Raw genomic sequence first — 22422 nt, forward strand, 5'->3', positions numbered from 1 at the left:
AGTAGCAGTAAGCCTGAGATAAAGACCAAAAGGTTTGTTATTAATATTAAGCCTCTGACTAGTTATTCAGGTACTGATGGGCGGGAAAGATTCGTCTGGCTACAAGGCTTGACATCCAATTTGTGCTTATTACTGCATACGATGTAACTTCTTTTGTTCACAGCTGTGGTTCTTTTTAATATTCAATTCTTCCCCCTGATCTATCCTATCAATAACACACTATCTTGATTACTATAACTGTATAATAAGTTAAAAGCAGATAAATTCTCCAACTTTGTTTTTCTTGATATTAATTATTTTGGCTAGTCTAGAATTCTTTGAGTGTTCATGTTTTTTGCACAAATTTATTCTATGAATAAAATAATCTTCCTGGACATTTGAGATTGTGCAAAAATAAATCAGTTTGGTAAGAGAAGAGGACTTAAGTAAGTTCTGACCTTTGAGCATGGTGATCTCCTTATCTGTGAATATTACTATTGCCAATTCAATTATCCAGCCCTCTTTAGTTCTTCCTAGCAACCTTTCAAGGTTTTTAGTGTTATATATGCTACAGAAATTTATCTCTAAAAATTTCTAAATTTTATTACCAGTACCATTATTTAATTGCATGTTAGATTATTTGCTAATAATATATAGAAATAAAACTGTGTCATATGATTCTGACCAGCTCATTTATTTATTTTTAAATTTTTACATTTTTTATCTGTGTATCTCTGTGTGTAGCATGGCATGTGTGGGGGCGTCAGAGGCTATCTCTGTGGGTTTGGTCCTCTCCTTTCACAGTGTGGGTTCCAGGGACTGAACTCAAGTCACCAGGCTTGGCAGCCAGCACCTTCGCCGGTTGACCCTTCTTGCCAGCCCTCGTTTATTAATTCTATTAGGTCTTTTGTTTATTGTTCAGAGTCCTCCACTCTTTCACTCTGTCAGCTCGAGTCCCTTTCCTTTCTTCTCACTGTCTTACTGCATTTACTGCTATGGTCTTGACAATGCGCCAGAGAATGGGCATCCTGATCACAGTGAGTATTATTCCCTCTTTCGGTGGTAAACAAAGGATTGGCTAGAGATTTTCCCTTGATTCTACTTGTCAAGCTACAGAAATTCTCTTCTGCTTCCAGCTGCTAATATTTTTTATAATGGATGGGAGCTGAACTCTAAAAAGTACCTTTTCTGCTTGTACTGAATTATCATGTAACTTCTTTTTCTTTCTGGATTCTAATATGGTGAGTAACACTGCTGAGTGCTTGTATTTGAGGGTAAAGCTTGCTTTTGTTTGGCTTAGGCCTCAGGGTAATTGCTGGCCCAATGTGAATTGCTGGGAAATCATGTGAACTGGAATTTCTACTTCTTTTCGTGTGTTATAGACGCAGGAGCAAAGTCATCCGGCTTGCAGCTCTCTGTGGGAATGTTTCTAACCACACATTCAATTTCTCCCACAGACAAAGGGCTGCAAAGGTCATCTGCTTGCTTTCACTTACGCTTTCTTGGTTTGTTTCTCTAAAGACTGTGTATAACTTGGATTTACTAGTGTAAGAATATTCACAATGGTTCTCATTAACGCCTAAAGTTTCTTTAGTGATGGTTCCATTTTCATTTCTGATATTTGTGATCTATGTCTCATTTTTTATTAGTTTGGAGGGTTATTAACTTTAAAGGTCTTAACCAATAGGCTTTTGATTTCCTTGATTTTTTTCTATCATTTCTCTGTTTTCATTCCTTTTTCTCTTACATTTATAATTTTCATTCTTACGCTTGCCTTCTGTTTACCTTGGCTTTCCTTTTGAAAGTTTATCTTCTAGAAACAAAAGTTGAGATTACTAATTTGTTCTCTTGATCACTGATAATTATATAAATGTTCATACCTAAGCCTCTCTTTTTCTACATGTCATGAGTTTTAATATTGCATATTTAATTTATAGTTTAACTAAAATATCTAATTTCCTTTGTTATTTAACTCATGTGTTTTTAAAAGAGTATTGTTTAGTATTCAAATGTTTGAGGATTTTCCAGATATCTTTTTTTAATTTTTTATTTTAATTCTATTCTGGTAAAGCAGTACTTTTATAAGTCTTCAATCCTTTGAATTCTATTCATTTATGCATCATGGCCCAGACAAGGGCATCTCACCATAGACATTCTGTGGCTCTTTCAATGGAAGTCACGTTCCCTTGCTATAGGTTAAGGTGTGGACAAATCAGCAGTCATCCTGGTTGTGTCTCGATTTTCTACTTTTTCAATCACTGCCTCAGCTATTGAAGGAGCAAGTCTAAGCTCTGCACAGTTTTGCTTTGGGTACTCTGAATGTTTTGTGAAAGGCACACACATGTAGGATACTTACATGGTATGGTTCATTAACTGGCCACTCTTCAATCATGTGTTCAAAGTTCTATCAACTTATGAAGCTTGTAGTCATCATTTCTTAGATAATATTTTCCCCTGAGACCATAGTTACATGTCAGGCCACCAATATTTTCCCACAACTCACTGGTGCTCTGTTAGATGTTATTCCATTTGTTTGGATTTGAATTGAGTTCCACGGGGAAGTTTCTTTTGTTGTGTCTGCGATCCACGGATCTCTTCTTCTGTCGTATCCAGTCTGCTGCTGGCCACATCAATATTGCTTTTGTATGCTGCAGGCTTCCTCTTCAGATTTTCTGTGCCTTTACAGCCTCGTCTTCTGCTCCTTCTCAGTATACTTCTGTCTACTTAGGCACATGGAACTTGGCTGTAGCAGCTGCTTGGACTTGTCTACTTGAACACACTGAACATAGTTACAGTAGCCGTTTAGGCTTTTGGCTACTTACGCACACAGGACAGTTATAGTAACTGCTTTGACATTCGTCTACTTAAGCACACAAGTCACAGCAGCTGCATGGATATTTTGGCCTCTGAGCTCTGTCACCTGTGCACTGCTGGGCTGTTTCTGTGTGGAGGTTTTCTCCTGCTTACATGTGTGCAGGAAATTCTGACTGAAAGCCACACGTGACAGCTCCCCGGCCAGGTGTCGAGCTCCGTTAGTGTCTTTTGAGTGCTACTTTGACTTTGCGCTGTGATACAGCTCAGTCACTCAGGGCCAGCCGGTCCTGCAGTGCTTGTGTTGAGCACTCTTAGGGCAAACAGCCTTTCACTTCGGCCTGTTTTGGTCCAGGCTGTCTCCTCCAATGCTTATGTCTAGCTAAAGAATGCGCAAAGCACTGATGCCCCAGGGTTCCAGGGATGGCTCTGCCTGCTACTGACAGATGACTTCCCCATTTCTGGTCCTTCCCACTTGTGTTTCATTGTCCTCCTTACTCCTGGCTGGTGATCCTCCCTCTCCTGTCTGTTAGTCCTTCCTAGTCCAAACTCATGATCATCCCCACTCTCGTCTAGTGGTCCTCTCCAGCCCTATCTCATGACCTTCCCCACCCATGTCTGGTGATGCTACCCAGTCCTCTCTTACAACCCTCTTCAGTCCTGCCTGGCAGTCCTCCCCACTTTCGTCTAGTACTTTTCTCCTGTCCTCGGGACTGTCCTCCATTGCCTGCACAGAGCATGAGGGATTTTTCTGAAGATCCATGAAGGTCTTCCTCTCTGTATTTTACTCCTTTCAATACTTCTGCCCAGCAACTACTAGCCACCCTACTATCTATTTCTCAGTATTGTTGCCTAGCAACTTCTAGTCATGCTCAATATCTACTTCTTTGATTCAGTAAGTTGCCAAGATTTGCTGCACCTCCTCTCTGCCCTGTGTCCTGGAGATCCCGAGCAAGGATCCTCTTGCAGCCAGCCTTTGTCAGTCTCCCTCTTCAGGGACCACTGTCCTATGCAGCCTGCTATCTGACGGCTGAACAGGGACATTTTAATGTGCATGTTATAGTTGTTTATGGATTTTCTAGTTACGTGGGAGGACAGCTGCTCTCTTACTATCACGGCTGCAGTGCTTGCCAGGTCTCCCGAGGCACTGCTGTTCGTCACTTCTACACCACTACGTTTCCTCACTGGGTTTCCAGCTTTCCGAGGCCAGGAAGAGGGCCCGGGTCATGGACAGGATCTTGGATCCACAGATGGTGGAGAAGTTAGGACAGAGACGGGCAGACAAGTCTGAGGAAGCCGCAACCCACTGGCCACTCTGGAGGGTTGAAGCACACCCTTCAACTGCAATGCTGCTGCTCTGGACATGCTCAGATCTTCCCGAGAGACCACGGCTGCTGTGAGCCTCACCTATAGGTGGTCAGTGCTACCTACAATCCTCACCAGGCCTGCCACTGCAGAGGTAAGAACTGGCCCTAGTCACCCAGTGTTCGTGCGCAGACACCACAGCTTCCCCATTTGTAATTACGTGGGTCAAGGCATCTCCATGAGAGCACAGGCTGCGGCTGTGAGTCAGGAGGGCCTGAAATTCCAGCCCCTTGTTATAAAGCTGGACACACTATCTGAGCAGTCTGAATTTTAGTTTTATTACGTGATAAGTGACACATAATGACCTACTGTTTATGGAGAATACAGCACTTAGTCAACACTCCATAAATGGCAACTAATACTGTAAGATTAATCAGGACCCTCCTCTAAGCAAGAATATAGACCAAGTTAAATGCCTGCTGACCAATCTGTGTACAATTGTAAGCAGCCCCTGCCAATATTCCTAGAAGAGAGTTTTTCCGGAGGCCAACCAGTAGGAGAACACATATGGATAGAAAGCATCTCTCTAACACAGGCTGAGGGGCCTTTTGATCAAGGGCCTCGTCCAGATGTGTTTCTGGTTTGGGGAGATTCGGGAGTATTTGCACATAGTGAAGTGTCTTGAGGATAGAACCTGAGGGTAAGCAGGATATCTATTTGTGATTTATAAACACTGGACACATATAACCTGTAAGGAATTTCATACAATACTTTTAGTGCTATGAGTCATCATGTGAGGTCAAGAGTGGAATATTCCATGTGGGACATCATATGTGTTAGTGCTCAAAATTCTCAGTGTTGCAAGTTTTTGGAACATTTTAGATATCAGCTGTGGTGATATTTTATTTGTGCTCTAACAAATAAAACTTATCTGGGGATCAGAGGACAGAGGCAGCCAGTAAATTAGACACAGAGGCCAGACAATGGTGGCACACACCCTAATCCTATCACTCGGGAGGCAGAGATCCATCTGGATCTCTGTGAGTTCAAGGCTACACTGGGAACAGAGCCAGGCATGGTAGCACACACACCTTTAATCTCAGCACTTGAGATCTCATGTCTTTGCTTGGAAATGACACATGACTTTAATCCCAGGAAGTGATGGCAGGAAGCAGAAAGGTATATAAGGTGTGAGGACCAGGAACTAGAAGCTTTTTAGCAGCAGTTCAACTGAGACCCTCAGGGGTGAGGACTCAGAGGCTTTCAGTCTGAGGATTCAGGAAAACAGTATCGGCTGAGGATTGGCAGAGGTGAGGTTGACTGTGGCTTGTTCTGTTTCTCTGATCTCTCAGTTTTCACCCCACTATCTGGCTCCAGGGTTTTATTAAGAAAAGACCTTCTAAGATTCGTCTTACAATCAGCTTTTTGGATTAGGGATAGTCAACGTATAATTATAAACCACAGGCTTCAAGATACTAAACATCTGGTCTTTAGCTTATTTTCCATGTCTCCTAGAGATATATTGTCACAGTATCCACGAATGTCCTAGAAACTGAGAGCCACATCATATGCAGATGCTGAAAAGAAGCAAGTGGGTAAAGGGCACCTGAGTTGGCAGAAAGGAGAGAATGCAGGTGTGGAATGTTCGTGGAGTGGGAAAATCTCTGGGAATGAGTAGAGCACAGTAGAGAAGAGAGGTCTTCAAGCTCACATGAGCTGCTGCTAATAGAAACCCCGGGGTCTTCCTCTTAATACATACTTGTTGGAACTGTCATAACCTATAGTTTAAAACTCTGAAAAACAGATTGAAAAGAAACCAAACCAAACATTTTAAAGGGTAAATATGAATAGTTAAAGAATTTTTTAGGCTCAGAGAAGATTCCAGAAAGAACAGCAAGGATTATGCACAAAAAGTTGGCCATCTGTTCTCTACTTCTAGAGATGAATCAAATGAAAGGAAATAGACTCAGCATTGTGGGAGAGGATCATTCTAGCAGTCACGGTTATTAAAAACTAAAACCATTTACAAAGGGACATTAGAGAATTTCTTTCCTAGGAAATCTTGAAAAATTGACAGGGTGTCCACTTTTTCTAAGCATAACAGCTGTGTTCTATCTCCTGAGCCCGTGGAAAACACTGCTTCACTGTGTCTCAAGCCGTGTCCACCAAGGGGCACAACCCACAGACGGGGCCAGTAGCTCTCAGGACAGATGGAGATGAGGAGGGAATGCTAATCTGAAAAGGAGATCGCTCGTGTGTGTTGGAAGGGTCCTGTGCAGAGTCCTCGAGGTGGGGACCTGAATGTGCAAAGAAGTAAGAGGGGGAAAGAAGATATCCCTGGGCCTGGCTTCCAGAGGTGGGATGAGACACAGCTTTGCTCTCTGAGATGACGCACAGACTATGACAGTTTTGGTAGAAAACTACATCCCCAAGTTGTCTACACAAAAGAAGCTCTGCTGAGCATAGAGCCACCACAATTGGATGCCCTTTATCTTTTGCCCTAGACCAACACCATGAGGGTCCTGGCACTGGCAGAGGAGAGGAGATGGGCAAATATCCTGAAGTCTCCAGTTTCCGTGAGGTGATAACGATCGCTGTCCAGCTGTTGCCCAGTCCTGGCCTGAATCACTATTAGAGCTGAGGAACAGGCTGGGGTCACAGCACAGCCCTCGGGTGGTGACTGGCGGTGGAGCAGGCACCCTGGAGGGTCAGAAGTATGGGCAACCTGGAAGGCTCCGGAGAAGACCTGGCACAACTCAGCCTGGAGGAGCAGCAACTTGCAGAGGGGCACTTGGCGTGCAGGCTGCTCTGATGGGGACTGAACAGTTCATGGTTTCCAGAAGTTACGAACTTTATGTCAGACTACCTCCACGATTCCCACCCAGAGCACAAGAGCCATACGACAGCAATCAAAATTCTAAAACAAGGCGCAGGGCATTTCCAGCCCATGTGCCCTACATTGTAGCCAAGCTGTTGGGCCCTCCTCCCTGAAAACCACACCTCCCTCCCTGTGCGGGAACTGCCATGCTGCCCACGTGCCAGTACCAGAAAAGGAGCACGAAACAAAAACAGCTTGGAAACTTGCAAGTACCTATGTATCTAATACACAGTAACAGAATCTCTTCCTTTTTTATTGTTGAGAGAGTAGCTTGCTGTGTAGCCCAGGCCTGCCTCTAGTTTGCTGCATAGCCCAGGTTGGCCTTAAACTTGGGGTCCGGCTGCTTCAGTCTCCTGAGTGCTGGAATTGCTAGCACACACTGCCATATGTGGTCTTAAAGAATTCCTATGTAGGGATAACTGTGTTAAATGGGATGACCAAGAAACACTTGTTTTTAGATAGGGTCTCTTGTATCCAGGCTGACCTCAAACTTATGTAGCCAAGGATGGTCTTGAACACCTGCTCCACCTGCCTTCATCTCCAGAGTGCTGTGATTACAGATTTGCTACCATGCCTAAATTTCATATGGTCCAGAGGATTGAACCTAGGGCTTCAGACAGTCTAGACAAGCACTCTACCAACTGAGCCCCATTACCACCCAAAGGAACATCTTCTGAAGCTGTGTTGTGCCATAAAGCTAAAGAATTCTAAAAATACCAAAGCTTCCTACAAATATACTTTATTTGCACTTTATTTTTTAAATGATGTCCATCATTTGTTTCTGTGTGCATGTGTGTGTGTACCACAACACGTGCGTGGAAGTCAGAGAACCACTTGTGGGCACTGTCCTCCCTCCATTACACAGGCCCTAGTGATCACATTCAGGTCAGAAAGCTTGGTGGCAAGGCCTTTACCAGCAGGGTCATCTCAGCAGCCCTGATTCACACTTGAAAATGACCAAGAGCACAACCACTGTGATGGACAGTGAATGCTACTCTTACGGTGTTGCTGTTATTAACTTTGGGGTACCAGATGGAGACATTTAGAGGTTCCAAAGTTACCTCTGAGGACCAGTGTCCAGTCTCCAGGCTGGAGATTGGCTCGAGTGTGGAATTTCATTTGCAGCTTGGGAGGAGTTTCTTTCAGTGCAGAAGAGGCCTTGGCCCTCTCCATCATCAAGTAAACAACTCTAACATCACCACGGCTGCATCCCAGACACCCCAGATGGTAGCTTAATAGCCTGGAAGAATTAATAGCACACCTCCAAGCACATTACTCACCCAGAGAATGGTTCAGGCAATGCAAAGAATCTGGCCCATTATAGACCACACAATTGCTAAATAATACTCAATCACAGAAATGAAGCATGGCATATGGTAATCCCTTTACTATATTGAGATTCATTGTAATAAAAGCGCTGTTCAAAGTCCTCATGGAAATTTGAAAGGCATACCTTTTTTTTCTGGAAGAAACATCACAATGAGACAGGCCAGTCCTCCAAGGCACAGAAACGCTGCTAGTGTCCGCTTCCGACCAAACCTGAATAATAGAGAGAAATCGTGTTTCTCTAAAGAGTCTTAGAAAGTCATCTTCCCTTCCCGCCAGCTTTCCCGTTTAAGTGTCCTTGACCTAATCTTTTTTTTTTTTTTTTTTTTTTTTTTTGAGTGGGTGGCAAATGTAGCCGCCGGTCGGGAACAGATAAGGGAATCCAGTGGATGGCAGGATCCGATCATGTACACAGGGAAAGACTCATTGTGTTTCCCAGAGTGTGCACTGTGGCAGGACTGTCTTCAGCGCATGCCACCTGTGACCTCCCTGGTCCTAATCACAAACGGGCAGCGTGTGCTGTTGCCCTCCCCATCTTCCAGAGACCCACCCTGGCAAAGAGAATGGAGTCCAATGGCTTGTTTTAGTCTCTGGTTGCCCGACTCTCATGGGCTTGGAAGTTTTCAATACAGGGTTTGGTGGGCCTTTTTTGATTGTTTGTCTTTGTCTCAATCTTTTAGAAATATAAACACGGAAAAAAAAAAAACTTGTTAGTGGTTTCTATTTAAGTAAAATGTACTACACACCTTAATTTCCAAATAAGAGATCCAGGCTTAGAAGAAAGATGCTACATTAATCTCCACTCTCCAAGGGACAGCAACAGGCCAGGTCCTCTGCTAGGAACTTCGGTATTTACTTGTAATTCTGATAACTACTGTGTCAGGGTAATTTTAGGATTTCTGGTTTAAAAATCATCATAAACGGAAGCTTGATGAGGGAACTTACTGAAGTCAGAAAGCTAACACATGGCTCAGACTAGAATGAAACCCAAGTCTGCTTGATCCCAAAGGCACCGAACTTGTCCCCTTCAGACTGCAGCCCTGTCTTGCAGCAGTAGTTGCTGGAAAGCAGAAAAGGCCTGGTGTCTTTTCGACAGCTATTTCCAGGGTATTTTTAACATCTAGCACGGAATGGCTTTTTGAGTGACATTGACCATGACAGGCAGGCCCTAGGCAAAGGCTACTCCTATGAATAGCTTCCTGGTGATGCTAGAAGTGGCCATCAGAGGCATACACAGGAACCTGTAGCTGCATAAGAAGTGGATGTAGTCTTACAGACATGCCGAGTGTGATGGCTGGCCTACTTCTGGGATCGTGAGGAGAGTCAGTGATGATCACTAGCAGAAGACTCAGACCAGGCAACGCAATGCTGCCTGGGAGAAAAACCTCCAGCTGACCAGAGTCCTGCACTTGGGCTGCAGGACTCTCAGCTGAAGCGGGCTGACAGGTGTGGCAGGAGAGTCAGGATATTAGAGCACGTGGCCCAGTGCTTTTCTGGCTTTTCCCTTCTGCTCACGAGCCCACTCCGATGTTCAGTCATGTTTTATTTTTCACTTTTTAAAAATAAACAAGAGCCCAGAACAGGTTGGCACTTAGCGTTTGTTCCTTGATCCTTCTCTTCATCTCCTTTTCAGATACTGGCCAAAGGCTGCGCATATTTTCCTTGGCACTCTGGATAGCACTGTTTCCTTAGCCTCAAAAGGCGCTGCATTCTATCTTCCCCTGCTGCCTGGATTTCCAGCCTGCCTGCCCTGTTATTTTTCTTTCAAACGCTAAGAAAATTGTCCTCAAGCTTCCTCCCAAGTCCGTTCCTAAATTTATTAATGAGTCTAAGTAACTCCAAAGGAACCTTGGTTTCCTGATTAACAGCATCGAGATGAGCAATGTCATAGTTTGGGTTGAAATGGTAATGTCTAGACAGTAAGAAATGGCACAACTCAACTGGTTCCTGGCTCACCAAATAACAGAAGGGAGAAACAGAGCAGGATGCGGATCTCTAGAAGATAACATTTGAATTCCACTCTCTTGCTCACAAGCAGCAATAGCAGGGTATACTCTGCCCCTCCCTTCTAAGTAGTTCTTAGGGGTAGGAAGTCTTTCTAGTTCTGTCAGGTTTTGTCTTCCTGCTTCTAAGACCTTCTGGATTCTGAGTTGATGGGATTCTATCTACATGGAGCTAACAAGCACACTGTTCAGGCCTATGAATTTATACAGACTGCTCAACACCTCTCAGATGGTAGTACCTTTTACACTGAGTTAAAGCCTACATAAGCATTCACATACATAAAACTCAAGAACTACTACAATAAAAAGTGAGCTTAGCTGCATTTAGCCTGAGAGAAACTCTGATGGACAGTGCTGGCCATACACTGTCTACGACCAAATTTCATAACAAGTAGGAATGAGCATATGGGAAAAATGTGTGGGTGCTCCAATCCACAGCCTCTATGGTATGCCTCGTTATCACTCATACTCACCATCTTTGGTTAATCAGGTAGATGCAGAGAGGGTAGGATGGAATCTCTATGAGGCCGGATAAAGCCAGGTTGGCATAAATACTGCCCCCTAGGTCCCCCGCACTCAGGGTGAGGCCGTAGTACACCAAGCTGCACACGAACCTGCGTAGAGATCAAAGACTGAGCGGTGAGACAAGTCACAGGGCAGAAACAGGATTTTCCAGGAGAGATTAATAGTGCCAGGGCAATATCAAACCCTCTGTTGCAAGTAACGAGTTTGACTCTCCCGCCGAGCTTTCTATCTTCATCTAAACTTTCATCCTATGAAGACACAAAGGCCTACTGGGGCTTTGGGAGTGATTTATGTCCGTGTGTTATGTAAAGCAAATGAAGGGACAGTTCCTGCTTGAGGAAAGACATTGTTCTTGCCTCCTCAAGCAGTTCTGCACTGAAGTGAAAACAATGGCCTTATTCTTACTTTACTGGGTTCAACAATCTAGGGAACACTGGCCCATGGCCTTTTGATATTATCAGAAAGGCTGGACTCAGCCTCCTATGGGCAAAGCCAACAGCGGATGGCTAGAGAATGGGCTGGACCTCAGGTGGGTCATCTGCAGGCCACAAATGCCAGGCTCTCCATCCCCCTACGGCCCTAGTCACTTCCCATCCAAGGTCTTCAGCAGGCACACATAAATACAGAGACAAGGTTAGAGAAGAAAAGGCCAGGATCACAGCAGAGCAGGAATTCTGAGAAGATCAATAGGGAAGGAGGCTCTTGAGAGACATTAACTCATTCTGCACACCGTCATTGAACTTCACACTTAGGGAGCACCTGCTAGCTCTGGTACTGGACCAGACACATGACTGTCTTCTTCAGGGGGAATGAGCGCAGCTCAACTGAGCACCAATCTGGAGCCCCAAACCACAGTGAAGTGGTAAGATGAACACCAGAGTCTGGCAAGCTGCTGTAGTAAAATCCCAACACAGAACAGACAGTTCTGAGGACCACAAGGCTGCCCTTTACTAGTAGATGAGGACCACAAGTTCCTACCCAAGCAATAGACTACCTGGACTTTCCAACACTACGAGTTCGTCTTTTGTAGTTGACATGGCCAGGGCTTGCTAAAGAGGCTCCTCATTTGCTTCCATTTTGCTTTCTCTAGAAAAAGCCTGGCACGATGCAGCCGCACTGGGGTCAAATGGCAAAGGGAACACTTTATTTTTCCCTCTGCCAAAACCACAGCAGCGGGCCGAGTGTCCTAGGCTGTGAAGGGCAGGCTACAGGGCTTTCACTAGGCTGTGAAGGGCAGGCTACAGTGGCCTGTCAGCTCAGCAAGGACAGCTCAGAGGCAAAGCAGGAGAACATTGGCCTAACATGTACAATGCCCCAGGTTCACTTCCTTATACTACCAAAAGCAGCTTCACAAGTAGGTGCTTCCTCCAAAGCAGCTGACGGGCCATGTGATGAGCAAACTCAGAGCTGGCTAGAGCTCTGGGTTCCTGTGCACTCAGTATCTGCTTCTAACTAGTAAGGACCTCCAATGAGCAGATCTGCACTACACCGCGGGCTTGATTTTCAGAGGTTCTCTTAAGCTCCATGTTTGACATTCACTGTGCACACCCTAGGACATGAGCCTCATCAACTGTCTCCCTGAAACTTCATTCTTTAAAAGGCATCAGCTAGAATCCTGGAGGTTGTTTATAGGAACTCAGATGCATTCTGAGGGGCAGGCTAGAATACACTAAGCAACTAATTATCAGGCTCAGAGTGTTACCTCTTCATCTACTGACTCGATGTGTGGTTCTGTCCATTCCTTCAACCTCCTGAGAACCCATCAGTGCCAGAGATGACATTTCCAAGAGAGCAGAGGGGTACACACAGAAAGCACTGAGGGACAGGGACCTTGTTTGGTTTTGCTTTTAACAAAACCACCTCATTCTGACAAGAGGTTAATCTTTCTGCAGCCCTGTGGAAGGACCAGGCTATCAAGAGACTATCAGCATTCAAACTGAAGATTCCACCACCTCTCTCAGAATTACCAGATGAACATCAGGATCAGAGTATGTCCTAGGAGGACCCGGTAACGGAAGAGATCCAGGAAGCTTCCGGTTTCCCTGCAGCTCCTGTTGGCCGGATATGTTAGTGAGAATGTGCACTTGAGCTTGCGGTTCCTCTTGGCGATGAAGTAGAGAGCCTCTTCTGCCTCACTCAGCCGACCCTGGGAGTATAACCAACGAGGGGATTCAGGAATGAATCTGAAAGAGACGTCATTAAAGGCTGGATATTCAGACGGGTGCACATGCGGAGGACGGAGACAAACAGCCCTCTGGAGGGGGCTTCCCTCACCACAGCTCAGTCCATCACAAGCCTGAGACAGGACTTCCCCGGTGACACAGGAGAGAGGACAAAGAGGCTACCCCAACACCGTGGCAACGGAAAATGCGGCTCACTTTATTAGCTGGAACCGAGAACACGCATTTCAAATATTGTTTTAAAATAGAGAGAAATAATTTCCATGTCTTTTTAAGTAAGTTTCAGTAAGTGACTGGCAAATCTACAGTGCTGAATGATGTACATTCCTCACAAAGCACAGGTCAGGCTCAGCTCTGAATCCTCACTAGAGGCCGTAGACAAGAGAGCAGTGGGCCTAGCCTTGCTTCATGTTCTCATCTTTTTCTTTTTCTAAGGACGGGGTCTCACTATGTAGAACAGGCTGGCCTTAAATTTGCTACATAGCCCAGGATAGTCCTGAACTTAAGACATTCCAGAGTGCTGGGGTTATAGGCATGCACCACCAGGCCTAACCAACTAGGTCCCTAAGCCCTTGGAAAGTCTCACATGGAGATAGAAATCTTTATTATCTAATCAAAGAAAACATTTCAGAGGTATTTTAACATAATGACATGTTATTTAGGAGAGAGCCATTATTTTAAGATGACATAGAAGCATGAAACAGTCTAACACGTCTTTGTCACTTCTGGCCGTTCCCTGCTTCAGAATACTCCAACTCATCCAATGGGCCAGCTTCAGAGTGTCCTGAGGACCTTCCCTGCTTCCCAAGACTGTGAAGAATAGAGTCCCCTGCAGGACAACTTCTAGTTACAGAACCACAGGCATCCCTCACACAGCCACAGAGTGTCGGGCCACTTGGTGGTATGCAACTAGTGTCTTCACGGTTTCAAAACGTGCAGGCACTATGTCAATTTCGCTTCACCAGTCTGCCTGCATTTCAAGAGGGTTTCCCAAAGACAAAGCCATGACAGAATGGAAGCCTTATTAGAACATTGTGTGTGTGTGTGTGTGTGTGTGTGTGTGTGTGTGTGTGTGTGTGTGTGTAGGTTAATATGCTGTGCTCTTAGAGGCCAGAGGAGGAGTCACTCTTTCCCTTACTCCTTTAAGGTAGGGTCTCTCATTGAACCTGGTTTGATGAGGCTGGTTTCTCCTTCCTCTGCCTTCCATAGTGCTGGGTTACTGGGGCACGTCGCCACATTCAGCTTTTTATGTGGGTATTAGGATTTGAACTCGTCGCCAAGATTGCAAAGCAAACACTTTTACCCTGGAAGTCTTTCTTCTTCACTAGACAAAATCCAAGGACTTCATTTTAAAGGTCTAATCTGACACCCTCTGCCTCAAGTGAAATTCTGATGAATAAAATTGGTGTTTTCTCCAATTCCTGATACTCCTCAAGAAGGATAGTGAGCAATAAACACTACAGGATCCAGAAGCTTTGTGGACAGCCATTCTGTCAAAACTATTCAGTGAGCATTTCCATTTTATATGGAGCAGTATAATGGTGCTCAGAAGAAAGATGCTGGGACAAAAAGGAATTTTCATAGAACTTAGGACGCCGGGGCCAAGGACGCTCATGTACAACACTGGACTGTCAATCAACGTCATCTATAATGTCTTGTAAAACCCTCTAGTCACCTCCTTATTGCCACTTAATTATTGTTATTGACTAGTAGGCAAACAACCAAGTCACACTGCTCTGTTGGAAGCTACTGTGTACAATATAGAGCTAATTTGTGAAATATAGAGCTACTGCGTGCAATATAGAGCTAATGTGCACAATATAGAGCTAATGTGCACAATATAGAGTTACTGTGCACAATATAGAGCTACTGTGTGCAATATCGAGCTACTGTGTGCAATATAGAGCTACTTGTATGCAATATAGAGCTAAAGTGCGCAATATGGAGCTACCATGTACAATGATTTGATTAAGTCTTAATATAAATAAAAAGAATTCTAAGAAGACAGCTGGCCTGCCTATATACAGAAAACATATGAAAATAAAATTTAGATGGGGCGGAGTTGGAAGGACTGAAAAAGAACCAGCAGGAAGTATATCAAAATCCTGACATAACTGTCTGTGATTAACAATGGTCATATACTCCCTGGCCTTTGTGTTTTCATGATTGTTAATTAGCAATAAAACCTAACACTTCATCAATCATACCGAAAATGATATTTGAGAGTGAGAATACTTTTAGAGCTCATGAGTCCTTTCTCGGCTGCTTTCTATTGTTCATGTCCTGAATTCGTCTCCCAATGAGAACATTTCCTCATCCAGCACTAAGCAGTAACTAAGTCAGACTGCAGACTCAGACAAAGAAAGACACAAGGGCTCCTCTCAGTCACTGATTTTGCACTGTTAGTGAGGAGAGCTGAGAGCCAGGCGGGGGGAGAAGTACGAGCTTTGTGAAATATCGGAAAAGAAACCTCATTTACTCACCAGTATTTACATGACTGCTTATTAACTCGGTGCACTATATTAAGCACACTTAGATTACTTTCAAAAATGTACAATGTGCAAGCTGATACAATTGTTATTTCCCTTTATAATAATAAAACAATCTGCCCACAGTTCACACAACTCAATCTTTAATGTGTTTTTTTTCTTTAATACAGGTTAACTATATTATATTATATATCCTGCTACATTCATTTCTGCATTTAACAGTTCTCCGGTTTTCAAAGACACCGAGGAAGCAAATTTCAGTTCAGATCCCACCAACTCTCAACTTGAATAAAGAGCTACTAAATCACGGCGCAACTGAAGTGAAGATACTACCACAGGTCTGTCTTACTTTATGTCACTAAAGAAACCCCAGATACCACTGGTGAAATTCTTGTTTACACAAAAGATCTTAGTCTAATACCTTAGTGAAGAAACAGCTTTGACTGGCCACATTAAAGCATGGTAAAACGGGCAGAAGTTGGTGGCTAGCCACCATGATGTGACACTTGGATAGTTGTTTATGGAGCCCACCCTGGCTTGGGAATTATTCTTGTCCTGCTCTGAGCACTCCTGGAAACAAGATCTCTCTTGTAGACTTTGTACTCAGAGGCCCTGAATTGAGACTCCTGTGCAAGATGAACAGCTGTTGCTACATGTTCAACACTTAGACGTGGCTCCACAGCATCAATCTCAACCACACACCTAGCCCACGGCCAGATCCAGCTTGAAGAGCTTTAAGATTAAGGCACTGAGTTAGAAAAAAAAGAAAGAAAGGAAGGAAGGAGAGGGAAGGGGAGGGGAGGGAAGGTGGAGGGGAGGGAGGGGAGTGGAGGGGAGGGGAGGGAGAAAGAAACAAAGAAAGAAAGAAATTTCCAATCACTGAAGACCAAATGCAGTCGATTACTCTAAACATGAGCTACCTACATTCTGAACGAATTAACTAGCATCTCTCTCTTCCATAAGCTGACAAGAACTGAACATTTGCAGTTTAAGTCTTCCCAGAATTCACTGCAGGCCAGCTCCTGAAGGAAGGGATGCTGCTCTTTCACTCGCTCGCTCGCTTACTCACATCCTTCTAAGACACTCCTGTTGATGGAGCAAAAATTCCAAGAGAAAAGTCTACTTACAAAGATAAGAGAAAGACCGCTGTTCCCTGAAGGTTGACCAGGACAGCTAGGGTCCTCCAGGAGCGGATGAAGTATCCTAACAGGGCATACTGCGCGATGCCAACAGCGAAGAAGAGACCGCCGATGGATCCTAATGCAGGGAAAAGAGAATCGTCACTGGCGAAGACCACTCACAGGACCCTTTCCAACCCTGGTCAGTGTGAGGGACTCCTTGTGAGACATCGGCTCTGCCCCAAGTGTGAGCAGCAGAACACGGGGAGAGACTGTGCAAGCACCCAGCTTCAAATTTATAACATCAAGAGGGGCCGGAAACCTGTGGAATGGAGAAAAGGGCAGCTGGAAACATGCACCACCTGTGGACCAGATGAAGTCCAAGGCTTCTGTCAGATGCTGTCTGTACTGGCTGCTGCGCTGACTTCTGCCTGCACCCCTGGCTGAAGCTGGAGGTGTTTTTCAATGTGGGTGATGTGACTTTCAAGTCACGCAGCTCCTGCCATGCCGGTCTTAATCTTTTTAAAAGGTTTTATTCTATTTTTATTGATTGTATGTGTGTCTCTATATGTGTGGGCTTGTGCGTGCCATTGGTGCACTTAAGAAGTAGAAGACAACTTGTGGTAGCTGCCTCCTTCCTTCCACCATGTGGACTCCACAGCTCCAACTCTGAGTCAGAGCCAACGACAGAACAGCTTGAGGGTTAGGGGAAGGTGTCTACGACACAGAGGCTGTATATATGGCAAAGCCTGGCCCTGTCTAAGGTCCACCTGCATCCTGAGCTACCCCCATCTCCTGGCTCGTTTCTATGGAAAGACAGTTTTTAGATGGGTGTTGCTTGTCTTATTCTTAATTTTTTTTTCAGAAAGTGTGCCCACTGAGCCATCTTGCCAGCCCCTGGGTCTTAACCTTCATCACAGAGGCTACTGATGAAAATGTTATCTTAAGCCACTCCCAGTTACTCCTGTCACTTCTCTCTAGTTATCACCATCAGACGTATGACACTTTACATTTTCTTGTTTCTCATCTGACTCTCCCAAGGAGAACTTAAGCTTTTTGAAACACGGATTTTTGTCAAAACACTAGTGGAAAAATATCAACCCCAGAACTGTAAAGAAACCTATGCTTTTTTTCAGTAAGTGTTGAGATGAGGATTAAATGCACCAGTCTGCCTGATGTTCTTGCAAATTCTATACCTCTGACACACTTTCGGTAACTGCTATTATCACTGTGGGCAGGCTATTGAGATATCTGTCGAGAATAATGTATTGTGTGTGCTGTGTTATGAAACAGGTACCATTATTAACCACACACTGAAGCAATGAAATATCTTGAGGGTTAGGGGAAGGTGTCTACGACACAGAGGCTGTCTGTACATGGCAAAGCCTGGCCCTGTCCAAAGTCCACCTGCATCCTGAGCCACCCCCATCTCCCGGCTCGTTTCTATGGAAAGGCAGTTTTTAGATGGGCTTTGCTTGTCTTATTTTTAATTTTTCTATGATAATCTTATAAACAAATGTTTTCTTTGATCCCTGCTCATAGATTATCACTTTATGGCAAAACATGATAACTAATATACTGTTTGCCCGATCTAGGAAAAGAAAGCCAAAGGAGAGAGAGAGAGTTTGTGTGTGTGTGCGCGTGCATGAGCGTGCAGCATTCTGAGAACAAGATTCACCAAGTAAGAGAATAGAGACAGTATGGAGTCCCCTGGAAATTTAAGACAATCAATAACTGTTTGGATTCTTTATATTCCACCATATAGCACCTGGCTGGCTCCCAAGGATAAGGCTTCCCTGCCACGCAGTATTCACCTATGATGACACACACAAAAAGAACACAGTCGGGGGATAAGATAGGCTTGTTTCAGAGGGATCAAGTTTAAATCTGAGTTCTACCAAACACCACAGCAGTGGTTCTCAACCTATGGGTCATGACCCCTTTGGGGTCAACTGACCTTTTCACAGGGGTGACACATCACACGTCCTGCATTATCAGATATTTACATCACAACTCATAAGAGTAGCAAACTTACAGTTATGAAGTAGCAATGAAAACAATTTTATGGTTGGGGGTCACTACAACATGAGGAACTGTATTAAAGGGTCACACATTAGGAAGGCTGAGAACCACTGTCCTACAGTGTGATTGTGAACAAGTCACTGTCTTCCTGAATTTCCATCTTCTCCCCACTGAAACAGAAACAATACTGATCTCAAAGGTTGTTTTTGTTATTAATACTTCCCCCAAATAATGCTTGTTATCCAGATGTTATCTTTGTCATCTCTCTGCTCTTCTCCTCACTGTGGGGAAATGTCTGACAGAAAGCAGATGAAGCATGGAAGGGTTTATTTTGGCTCACACTTTGAGAGAGTTGGAGTCCATCATGCGGAGAAGCATGGCAGTGGGAGTGTGAGGCTGCTTGTTGACATCTGGGCAGAGCAGGAAGCAGAGAGATGTACACTGGCACTCATGTATCTTTTGTTTTCCTCTTTATTCAGGCTGCACCCTCAGCACATGGGATGGGCCCACCTTCTTCAGGGTGGGTCTTCCATCCTCAGTCTCTGGAAACTCTACCAGACATGTCCCCAAGTGTGCTCACTAAAGTATTTCCTAATACACCCAAGTTGACAATTACAAGTAGTTACCACAGCATCCTATTACAATCTGGGTTTGGGTTCACATGCTCTCATCCATTAATCAGGGTGGAACAGGGAGGACATCTGGAAGCCTCTGGTTATGAGTGTCCACTTTAGAAGATTTTTCTGCCTTATTTTCCTTTCTAATTTCAAGAACTTCTCTGTAGGTAGAAGTTTCTCTTCCACCTGCCTGTTCCCAAATACCCAGCAGCTGCTTCTTAAATAATTGACTGAGAGGCTTAATATTATAAATGCCTGACCAGTAGCTCAGACTTATTACTCACTAGCTCTTACATTTAAATTAACCCATAATTCTTATCTATGTTTAGCTATGCGGCTTGGTACCTTTTCTCAGTACCTTTGCTTCCTCTGCATCTGGCTGGTGATCCTGACTCCACCCTTCCTCTTCCCAGAATTCTCCTAGTCTAGTCATCCCACCTATACTTCCTACCTGGCCACTGGCCAATCATCGTTTTATTAAACCAATTCAAGTGACAAACCTTTACAATGTACAAGAGCATTATCCCACAGTACCTCTCAACCACACTATCCTGGAGAACAGACTGTATAGCTCAAGGGAACCAATCACAGTTCCCTTAGCTATAAGAGTAACCTTAGCTTGACCAATCAGAACTTGTAATTTCAAAAACTGTCCTCGGGGCTGCTGGGTCTCATCTCTGGCTGAGAAAGTTTTCAGAGAGCATAGAGATCAGGGATGAGAAACACCTGACTTCCAGGGTTCAGAAGTCTCTGAGGTCAAGCTGTACTGGCATGAGTGCTGAGCAAATGATTTCCCTGTATCTGCATTCTTTAGAGCTGACCTCTGTCACAGCTAATGAAAGAAAGAAGGTGCCACATAGACATGGTGGGCAAGAGTAGATGATTCAAAGACATGTTGTAGCTTGGTGATCTTACACACTGTGATGACAATATAAGGCAGGGTCCAGACGGTGACATCAATTGTAGGTGGTAAGAAAGTAGTGTTGAATCTGATAGGCTAAAAGACAGTCACAACTAGGAACCAGCAAGAAGCCACACATGGGAAGAAAAAAAAGAAGAAGAAGCCACACATGCATGCCTGTAAACAACAGCAGGCGCAAGGCAATGAGCTGCAGATAGGATGGGATTCCTGTGATATTGGGCTAAAACCATTAACAATTTAAGTATTTCAAGTCCCTTGATCATTATAGTCCTGGAACCCCATGTGTGGTTTACTTAATGTTTATGTACCTCAGGGTCTACTCTTTCATTTCCATTTGTTTTCCACTCATTTCTTATACATTTCAAGTCTCCTGTCCCTGCTCGGTTAGAACCTGGATAAATGTTGGCAGATTAGTTATGACTTGATTTTGTAAAAGGCACCAGTGACTGACCCAGTGTTCGGATCCAAACCCTGAAGTCTCCCTTAGGCCTCTCCTCCCCTCTCTGCAGACTCCTCTCCAGGTCATGGCTACCCAAATCAAACTCAGCTCTCCTCCTCCTCCGCTCCAGCTCCCACTTGTCTGAATCACCACTGGGTTCACAGCCGACGACACAGCCTCCTGAAAGACCCCTCAGTTTTTATTTCTCTTCCCTGCTGTCATAAACCCATGAGAACAATCTTTCTGTATCAGGTCTTTCGTCTATGTAACATAAGTCCCAAGACCTTCCTCTGCATTTTGAATAAAAATCCAAATATATGTGTGTGTGTGTGTGTGTGTGTGTGTGTGTACGTACATATGTGCATACAATAACAATAAAACGGAAGGCAAGGTATTTGAAGCAATGTAGGGAGGGGCACATGAGAGGGTTTGGATGGAGGCGAGGGAAGGAAGAAATGTAATTATAATCTCAAAAAAAAGTTTTGGTTTTTTGTTGTTGTTTATTTTTTTTGAGACAGGGTTTCTCTGTGTAGGCCCTGCTTTCCCGGAAGTCACTCTGTAGACCAGGCTGACCTTGAACTCACACAGACCCTCCTGCCTCTGCCTCCTGAGTGCTGGGATTAAAGGCGTGCGCCACCACCGCCCAGTTCAATTTTTTTAAATTAGTGAATTAGAGCTGGGCAGTGGTGGCACACGCCTTTAATCCCAGCACTCGGGAGGCAGAGGCAGGTGGATCTCTGTGAGTTCGAGGCCAGCCTGGGCTACAAAGCAAGTTCCAGGAAAAGGCACAAAGCTACACAGAGAAACCCTGTCTCAAAAAACAAAAAACAAACAAAAAAAAAAATTAGTGAATTAGTTTTAAAGAGTAACAATGGCATTCTCTCATAATATTGTCATTTAGACACATTTTTATCAATCATAAGGCAAATTTTATCCCCATAATGGTACAAAAATATTGTTTACACCAATGATTGTTGAGTTAATGAAGAATTTTTTAAGATCTGAAAAAGTTATGAGTGCAAATCTATAATCTAAAATGTAGAGGTTTAGACAGGTACTCTCCTAAGACAATATTTGAAGTCATATAACGTATGTGTGTGTGCCTGTGTTTATAAGTGCTGTGTGTGTGTGTGTGCCTGTGTTTATAAGTGCTGTGTGTGTGCATGTGTGGTGTAGGGATGTGTGTGTAGGTGCACATGCCTGTACATGCGGAGACCAGAGGCTGCTATGTGTCTTCCTATGTTGCTCTCCTCATTATAGTTTGAAACAGGGCCTCTGACTGAACCAGGACCCTGGCATTTCAGTTAGTCAAGCTGGTCAGCAGGCCCCGGGATCCACTTGTTCTCACTTCCCCAGCAGAGGTGACAGGCTGTCCTGTCTGACTTCCACTATGAGTGCTGGGAATCTGGAATCAGTGAACATTGCACTCACTGAACCGTCTCCCCAGCCCCTGACCTTTATGCTGCCTAGTCTTACGTCAACCTGACACAAGTTCAAGTCATTTTGAAAGAGGGAACCCCAGCTAAGCAACTGTCCCCACAAGATTGGCCTGGGGGCTAGCCTGTAGTGCATTTTCCTGATTGATGATTGGTGTGAGGAGTCCAGGCTGGTGGTCTTGGTTGCCGTAAGCAAGCAGCTTGAGCAAGCCATGAGGAGCAAGCCAATAAGCAGCATTCTTCCATGGTCTCTGCATCAGTTCCTGCCTCCAGGTTCCTGCCTCGAGTTCCTGCCCTGACTTCCCTTCATGATGGACCACAAGGAATAAGGTGAAAGAAACCCTTTCCTCCCAAGTTGATTTTGGTCTTGGT

The 22422-nt window shown here is 44.4% G+C and overlaps 1 protein-coding gene across 3 annotated transcripts in view; it reads right to left on the bottom strand.

Annotated features, from left to right (window-relative positions):
• Nucleotides 1-22422, bottom strand: part of Slc22a15 (solute carrier family 22 member 15) — a 59005-nt gene that overhangs the window by 11363 nt on the left and 25220 nt on the right. For all 3 annotated transcript variants that reach the window (XR_003735375.2, XM_028877303.2, XM_037206943.1), the window contains exons 5-8: nucleotides 16624-16753; nucleotides 12795-13010; nucleotides 10776-10916; nucleotides 8427-8512 (exon numbers count right to left, since the gene is read on the bottom strand). Coding sequence is in view for 2 of the 3 variants with exons in the window: in XM_028877303.2 (XP_028733136.1) it covers nucleotides 8427-8512; nucleotides 10776-10916; nucleotides 12795-13010; nucleotides 16624-16753 (573 nt within the window). In the remaining variant the exon portion in view is untranslated. The remainder of the gene's footprint in view (nucleotides 1-8426; nucleotides 8513-10775; nucleotides 10917-12794; nucleotides 13011-16623; nucleotides 16754-22422) is intronic.

Source organism: Peromyscus leucopus, chromosome 6, assembly GCF_004664715.2.
Source record: "Peromyscus leucopus breed LL Stock chromosome 6, UCI_PerLeu_2.1, whole genome shotgun sequence".
Classification (NCBI taxonomy): domain Eukaryota; kingdom Metazoa; phylum Chordata; class Mammalia; order Rodentia; family Cricetidae; genus Peromyscus; species Peromyscus leucopus.